General features: G+C 45.5%; 1 protein-coding gene across 1 annotated transcript in view; it reads right to left on the bottom strand.

Moving 5' to 3' along the window:
- Nucleotides 1-6,838, bottom strand: part of RAB44 (RAB44, member RAS oncogene family) — a 28,790-nt gene extending 21,952 nt beyond the window's left edge. Inside the window, 2 exon segments of the mRNA XM_011354818.1 lie at nt 2,882-3,099; nt 6,789-6,838. Coding sequence (XP_011353120.1) covers nt 2,882-3,099; nt 6,789-6,822 — 252 coding nt within the window. The 5' untranslated portion in view covers nt 6,823-6,838.
- Between the last annotated feature and the right edge of the window lie 1,657 nt (nt 6,839-8,495).

Raw genomic sequence — 8,495 nt, 5'->3', positions numbered from 1 at the left:
CTTGAGTGTAAAAAAGAAGAGCATCAAGGGAAGAACTGTCAAATCAGAAGAGATAGTCAGCCTTTCCTATGCTAAGTTTACGTAGTAAAATGCATTAACATAACCATTTCAGAAGTTGCATGCTTTATGGGAAGGCCCTGGAGATTTCTCAGTGTCCTTGCTATCCATAATATGTTCTTATCTTCAGGGGAAACACTTATCAAACCCTTACGAAATAGTTATGTACTGTATCCCAAGAGAGAACATTACTTTCTTCCACTCTGATATTGTTATTGTAATAAATAACCATAGCCTTTCAGTCTCAATACTAATAAGTTTCTGCTTTCCAACTTTACCTGAAGGCTCCGTTAAAAGCTGCAGGCCACAGTTTGTGTTTTCTACAAAGGATAGACTCAAAGCCTTGGAGGGAAGGACTACACCAGGTTCTATGAACTACTGATGCTGCACTTGGGTACATGATGCCGAGCTGAAATTAGCTAACCTTCAGGCTGAGCTAGTGGGCTGACCATTTCTAGGACTCTTTTGAGTCTAGAAGCAGCTAACTCACCCAAGATCCAGCAGAATAAGAATTACTTCCATGGAACTGAATGAATGGTTCAAAGAAATATAGTGTGGTTATTTGTTGATAATATAGTTGCTATTATTTTTATTGTTCTGTTTTTATAGATTTATGAGAAAATCTTCTCTGTCTTCTTGAGCTGTCTCTAACCTTCAGTTTAGTAGATTATTGCTTTTGTAAACTGAAATGAAACATGTTAAATGATATCCGAATCTCACTGAGCCCCTCCTGATTCATAAACCAGTACTTTTACTGAATCTCCTTACTTTCCATGGCAATATAGTTATTTATATAAGTTCAATAAGAATCTGTCTTCCTTTTGCTGGGATCTAGTTAGATAAATCTATTGTCTAACTGTAGGGTCACATCTAAGAATGATTCTCATTTAATCAGGTGTGACGAGTCCACTGTAAGGAACACCCATGGAGCCAATGCCTACAAAGCGCTCCTAGGAATCAGGTGATAGAGAAGGCCACTTCTGGGTGGGAGAAGGATCTTAGAAAAATTGAGACCTTCAAGAAGAGAGAAAGTTCCTCATATTTATAGGGGTTGCTGGTGAAAGCTGGTAGAGAGAGTCTTGTTAGTTTCCTCGCCTTAGGATAAAAGGTGGATGGCCAACTTGTCCAAGTTGGCTCAAAACTTGCCCAGTTTTAGCACTAAAGAGCTACATCCCAGGTACCCCTCCAGTCCCAGGCAAACTGAGATAGCTGGTCACTCTAGATAGAAGAGCAAATAATAGAAATTTTAAAGGTCCGACCTAGGATTCCATGTGAAAACTTCTGGACAGCGCTAAAATGGCTCAACACTTCAAAAGCCTAGATTTGCAGAGCAGACTTAACGAGAACCACATATTTCATCTACACCCTTGCTACACCTATAAGAATAATCAAGCCAGACCTAAGAAGACCGGCCTTTTTCTTGTTTTTTTCTTTTATTTTTATTTTTTAATTAGAGTTGACATTCGATATTATTTTATATTAGTTTCAGGTGCCCAGCATAGTGATTACACATTTAAATAATTTACAAAGTGATCCCCCTGATTAGTCTAGTATCCACCTGGCGCTATACCTAATTATTACAATATTATTGACTATATTCCCTATGCTGTATTTCGCATTCCCGTGACTATTTTGTAACTGCCAGTTTGTACTTCTTAATCCCTTCACCTTTTTCACCCAGCCCACCAACCTCCCTCCGATCTGGCAATCACCAGTCAGTTCTCTGTATCCACGAGGAAGACCATCCTTTTTCATATCAGGACTAACTAAACTCTAGAGATTATTTATGATCACAAAAAAATCATCTGAAGCTTGGAAATAAGGCAAAAAGTTAGACAGTATGTCCTTTCAAGCATGATATAGACTAGAGGAATGCATTTAGTTCATCTCACTGTTTACCTTTAATTAAAGATCCCAGACTTACTGAAGTTACTTGTTAACTTGTAGATTTTTGTCCAGGAGAGACAAAAATAATTTTGTCTAGCAGAACAGATAACCCCAAGGATCCATGGCCTGTTGGACATTAGCCATTTTAAAAATGGAACTCAGCAATCTTATCCTAATACTCTTCTGTCAAATTGCCTATAAATACCCTAACTTCTCAAATGCTCTTTGAACTTGTCATAACATCTTACTAGTTCCCTCATTAATTAATAACAATAATTAATTAGGTAAGACCTTTGCTAAGTGTTGATTTTATGTTTACTTGAAAGTCTCTCTCTCTCTTTTTTTTTTTTAACGCTTTTAAAAACTATATTTAACATCAGCCACTCAAACCTTTTTGTGGCCCTGAGGCTGGAACATAGGAAAGGTCAGTTTTGATGGGGGAAGGGCAGTCTAGAGCTTGGAGCAGTACCAGGAGGAGACAGCAGGCCCAGTGAGACTCTAGAAATCCATATAGGCCCCTTTACAGAGAATGAGGATAAACCAAAGAAAAATCAGTCAATCTGGCCTAGGCCACAGTCTAAGACTCCTTTTTGACACATACAACCATGGCCGATCTTGTTTCATTCAAGTTTATAGTCATCGACATGGTTTGATTTCCAGGATTCTGACTGCTCCCCACTCAATGGGCCTAAAATTATATCATTTGCAAGTTATTCCTTTGGTTTAAAGTCTTTTCCTTTGTCTCTGGAAGAGGGGAACACATAAAGCCGTATTAGTCTTTTACACGTTGGTGTAAACAAGCTTCTAGCCATTTCTGAGATCAAAGTTTAGATGAGAGAAAGGGGAAAGAAAAGGCAAGCCCCGCCTTTCCGGGGACAGGAAGTCTTAGGAGGCTGCAGAAACGGGATTCAGGGGGTGGGATGGGGTCTTAGCTCACCGCCAGGTCTTCACGGGTGACAAAGCCCCTCTCCTTGGCACCACAGTCCTGGAAGAAGCCCTGCAGTTCTGCAGCTGCCTGGGAGGACCAGGACTCTAGCTCTGGAGCCACAGGGGCATCCTGGCCATCAGCGGGCTCTCGTGTCTGCCGCCGGCGGCTGGAGCCCAGTTTCCGGCCTTTTCGGGTCACTCTCTGTCCAGTCTCCATGCTGCTTTGGCCTGAGGATAAAGAATAGTGACAGGTACTAGGCTGCTACACACAGTCACTGCCTGCTGAAAACCCTCCCATGGCTCCTCATTACTCCTGGAGAAAATCCACCATGGGTGATGAAGCCCTGCCTGGTTGGATCCCCACTGGCCTCTGTGACATCATGGCCCACCCCCACCTCATGGCCTCCAGCACATCCCTGCTCAGGACCTTTGCCGTTTCTGTTCCCTCTGCCTGGATATATCTCCAAGATATATCTTTCTCTTCCTCAGATCTCTGCTCAATTGTCCAAAGTCTTCTCTGGCTGTTAAGTAAAAGAGCCTCCGTGCAGGACAGGTTCTAGTTTTTGACTCGTGAATGGTTACCCAGGGTCGTCCAGAATCTCACTGTCCAAGAGACCAGAAGCAGCTTGAGGAGCCGTCTCTCCTGCGGCTCCTCTCGCTCATTTCCTCGCATCGCGCCTTCTGGGAAGGAATCCCTCCACAATTGCCTCCTCCCTCTCTCAGTTTCACCTCACCTCCAGCCTTTCTGTCTCCTCAACGCCATTTCTCTACTCCTTAGGCCAATGCACCAAGGAATCAGTAGCGCCCCCCACATGGCCCTTATGTTCTTGCACGACGTGCTCCTCCTTCACGCCCTCATCCCCACATCCTCACAGCCCACATCAACCCTTCTGAAGCACCTGCCATTCCCAGAATGCCAGATTCCCTCCTACCCTTGCTCCCTTTGCCCCAACCTTCCCGATTTTCGTATCCCCTCACCTAGCTGATACCTCTTCCTCCCTTAGCTTAGAGGCCACGTCCCCAAGAAGCCTTCCCTTCAGCCACCTCCACACTTCAAGTAGGATTCAGTATCCCCTTGTCTGTGGCCCCGTGATGCCCCGGGCTCTCTCTGTGGATGTCACTGTGCACCCTGGTCTACATTGCTCCCAGCTCCTTAACACAGAGTAAGTGCTTAAGTAAGGGTTGTACAATTCATTAATTGTGTCCTTTCATCTGTTGTTGAAGGTCTTAGGTCACTCAGTCAATTAATAAGGATTTTGATGGGTAAAGATTTTTCCAAGTGAGGCCTCAGGACAGCTGGAATTTGGAAGAGGTAGAGTTGGGGGAAATAAATCTAGGGCATGCAAAACTGTATGGGGTGGGAGAGGCTTGGTGTACATATGACCAGGCAGCTTCTTGTGGGCTGTGGGACTTGAGCCAGGCTCTAAAGGAGGCAGGTAAGATCTAGAAGATGTGAACAGCATGCGCAAAGGAACTGAGGCAACAGGAACAAGACTTTCTCAGTTGGAACGAAAGGTCATAGACAGGCTGGGTGGAGGGGTCAGGAAGCTCTGTTTCAGGGATGATGGGCTCTTTCCAGGGCACTGGAGACACTGACTCAGCCTCCTCTTGGGTATATTACCTTACACAGTTTGCATTAGACTTGAATTAAGCAATTGCTCACCCTGAGGAGGCCCCTAAACTTTAAAGTAAAGTAGAGTCTGTCTGTCTGTCTGTCTGTCTGTCTGCCTGCCTGCCTGCCTCTCTCTCCCCCTCCTCCCTACCATCCCCACTTCCAGTCTGTTCTTTCTCTCCATTTGTTCCTTTCCATCTCTCTATCTTTTTTTCTCACTCTTGGGGCCTTCAGATGTTTCAGATGCAGTTTGAAGATCATAGACATAAACTGCAGTGGTGTGCTGGAGCCAGAACTGAGGGGCTCTTGAGAGCCAATTGTGTACATCTCTTCCTAACTCAGTGGCTTGGAATCAGCCACCGTGGGAGTATTTACTCCATGTAAATTGTTATATGCCATAAATCATGGCTTTTTCCTCCCAAAGAACAGTTACTGTCATATCTATTCTGAGATGGCTTCCTTCTGCCCAAACTCTTCCCAAGATCTAGCATGCACTTAAGTGAAGCATTTACTGAGCACCAACTGAATGCCAGTAGAGTGGAAAGCAGGCATGCCACAATGCATGTGATTTCCTTAGGTGAATTAGGAAAAGGCGCCCCTTCCTCCTGGTAGTTCATCCCACCCAAGAGAGGAGGTGAGTTCCAGTTACAGTGCTCTGGAGTCAGACAGACTCTGCCTCTCCCGGTCCTGCTTCACTGGCTGAATGACCTTGGGTAAGCCCTTCAACGTCCCTGAACCTCAGTTTCCTCTCTGGAACATAAGACTAATGTTTATCACACAGGGTTGCCATGATGATTAGACAAGATAAAAGTTGAAACCCCACCTCCCATTCTGGCTCTACTTTCTCTTAGCACTTGTCATCTTCCCAGAATAGTTTTTTACTCAATTGTTCTACAAACTTCCCATCTCCTCTTACTGAAATATAAGCCTCATGTGAGTCGAGAGTTTACTCTTGTTCGCTGCCTATCCCAAGTGCCTAGAACAGTGCCTCACATACAGTCGGCACTTGGCTAATATTTGCTGAATCTATCATCCACGTAAAGCACTCAGAGCTGTGCCCAGAGTACAGTGATGGCCGGATAAAGGTAGTAGTGACAATGGTAATGACTACATGGATGAGGGTGAAATTCTATTTGAGCCTAATAAAAGCCAGGTACTCTACAGATACAATTTATCCCCACTTTCTATGAAGAAATTGAGGGAGGGAGGCTCTGAGACTCAGAGACCTGCCCAAGCCATGACATCAGTAGAAAAGCCAACTCTAAATCCACTCCTCCAGTTTGTCATGGGATAGACTTCTCCCAAGACCACTTCCTGCCTCCTTGGTGGGCAGAAGTCTGCTCTGTGGATTACCGACAGAGCGGCCGTGGGTAGGATATGGGCTTCATGGAGCAGGGCAGAGTGGGCAGGCTTTGCTCAGGGATGTGAAACTTGAAAACTCAAGTATCACATGCACTTCTATTGATAGAGATAATACACTTGAGGCAACAAGATATGATTTCATTGCGGAAGCTTCTAGAACTGAAGCACTGGAGGAAGTTTACTGTGATGTGGGTGCCACAATGCTGAACCTATCAGGCTCCCACAAGTCAAGGAAATTGGAATCCTAAATAAATGTCTCATGGCCACATTCTAGGACATAGGACTCTCTTAATATCCCTTTCGGGAAGTTCCTAGTCAAGCGGCACCTCCACAGCCCATTTTCAGCAGTCCCCTAACATTTTATAGAAAAGAAGCACCCAACCCCCACTCTATCACAGGCCTCAGCATCGGCACTCTGAGCCAGGAGCCAGTGTATTCTTCTTTCCCTGGAGGGCCACCCAGTGGCTCCCTCCTTGTCTATCAGGATTTCGGGGGCAGAAAAGCATCAGGTGTCCTAACAGCCAGCACTGCTGCAAAGTACCTGTCGCCATCAGTCAGAGACAGTGTACTTCTCCCTCGCAGCCTTACAGCACACCCTGAAAACAGTTTATGCCTCCTTCATGGCCAAGCATGGCCATCAGAGACAGTGGGGACATCTTTCAGTCAACTCTTACACTGGTACACAAGCAGGTGCACGTACCCGCACACACACTCCCTCCCTAACCAGCTTCCATTTGGTCAGCCATTACCCACCACTCCCTGCGGTCAACTCTTACAGTCAGACACAGCAACACTCATCACCATGGGCATGTATGAAGGTCTCTGCCCACTCACAGTCACTCAGAATAACAGACCTCAGAGTCAGCCAGCAGAGGCACCCCTCCACCAGTGCCCCCTCTTCTGCACATTCCCCATGCTGGATCATTGCTACTTACACCCTTACCAGTCAGAAGGCTCCTCATGACCAGGGCACACATACGCACGCCCCTCAGCTCAACGGCCTCACCTCACATTCTTTGCCCAAAAAATCATACAAAACTTGAAGCCAGACTTGAGAACAACTGAATCCTGCTCCCAGGCATCTATAAAAACCACACCTGCTGTGTAACTCTGTTAGAGGAGCAGGCACCATAGGCTTTCATTCAGGAAGTCGAGTTGTACAAGAAGGATAGGGAGGAGACAGAGGCAGAACTACAATACAGTATCAGCAGGAGCCTTAGGGCCCCTGCAATTTCATCATTCCCTCACCAAATGGGCAAAGAACCAGGTATGCTCTTCATCTCACTTACTTCAATAACTACACGTAATAGCAACAGTCACAGAACCCAAGTTGTCCAAGCTGGTGGGTGTGAGAGATCGCCTAGTGCCTTGTTCTAGTTACTCACCTCTCCTCACTAACTCAATAGAGAAACTCAGGCTCTGGGAAGCTAAATGACTAGCCTGAGGTCCCATGACCATTTAAAGGAGGTCATCAACCCAGTCTCCCGCCCAAGTACCCTCCATTACCCCATGTAGAGAGCCCCAAATTCATAAGAAAAGAGGGTTTAGCCCTTTGCACCCTTGTCATAGGAGCTGGGTGGGGACTGCTGCTCCCCAATCCCATCCCCCCGCCAAAGAAAAGAAGCAATGCAACTCCATGGTGGCTCCCACCTCTCAGTGGCTCCCAGTAGTGCATGCAGCCCGTGCCTCCTAGACCTGGTGATGAGGCAACCACTGCCCCAAGGAGTCCACGAGCTCTGGAACTGTTAACAGTCTTGTCTCTTGCTTAATCACTCTTTCCGTTCCCCAGCGAGCCAATCTCCTGTGTTCATCTGCGAGACTTCCTGTAGAAGTGGTCACTGGTTATCCTTTCACAATCTTGCTTGGTACTCCTGAGGCCTCCTTGCCCTAGAATCTTGGAACTGAAGAATGCTGGAGCTGGGAGGGAGGTTCTTCTAAGCAGAGGCTCCAGTGGTGAGGTAGACTGCCTCAGGTCACCCAGGCCTTAGTGGCAAAGCCAGAAATTGGACCCTACTCTCTGGTCAACAGGGTGATGCCATGCCTTATCCCAGCCAGAGTGTTGATGGGCACAGTTATGGCTAAAGCTGGGTGTAAAACTGCACACCATGCCTTACCTCAGGGCTTCACTCTCAGACAGTGTCTTGGAATACCAGGGGAAGCTTACATTGAAATCATCTTTTACAGAATAATCTAACCTAATACCAAAATATACTGTAGAGCTACAATTATCAGAACAGTGTGGTACTGGAGCATGAATATAAATGGATAAATCAATGGTACAGAAAAAAAGAATAGACAGGAATAGATTCAAATATATATACGGTAATTTAGTGTATGATAAAGGTGGCATTTCAAATCAGTGAGAAAGATGGATTATTCAATAAACCATTAAGAGAATGGGCTAGCTATCTGCAAAAATAAACAAAGTTGGAGCTCTAACTAAAATAACTCCATATGGACCAAAAGTTTAAGCATTAAAAAAAAATTGTACAATTATATGTTGTTTGGGATTGAATTCAAAGTATTTGAAGGGTAGGGGGATGGGTGGGGCATAGAAGAAATAATACAGGCCCTGGCCCTGTTCTCATTAATTACTGTTGAGGTTGGTGGGGAAACCAGTGGCTCATTCTATTCTTCTCTCTACTTTTGT

The sequence above is a fragment of the Pteropus vampyrus genome, unplaced genomic scaffold (assembly GCF_000151845.1).
Source record: "Pteropus vampyrus isolate Shadow unplaced genomic scaffold, Pvam_2.0 Scaffold18, whole genome shotgun sequence".
NCBI lineage: Eukaryota > Metazoa > Chordata > Mammalia > Chiroptera > Pteropodidae > Pteropus > Pteropus vampyrus.
The sequence above is the reverse complement of the archived record's forward strand: the minus strand, read 5'-3'. Positions and strand labels throughout refer to the sequence as shown.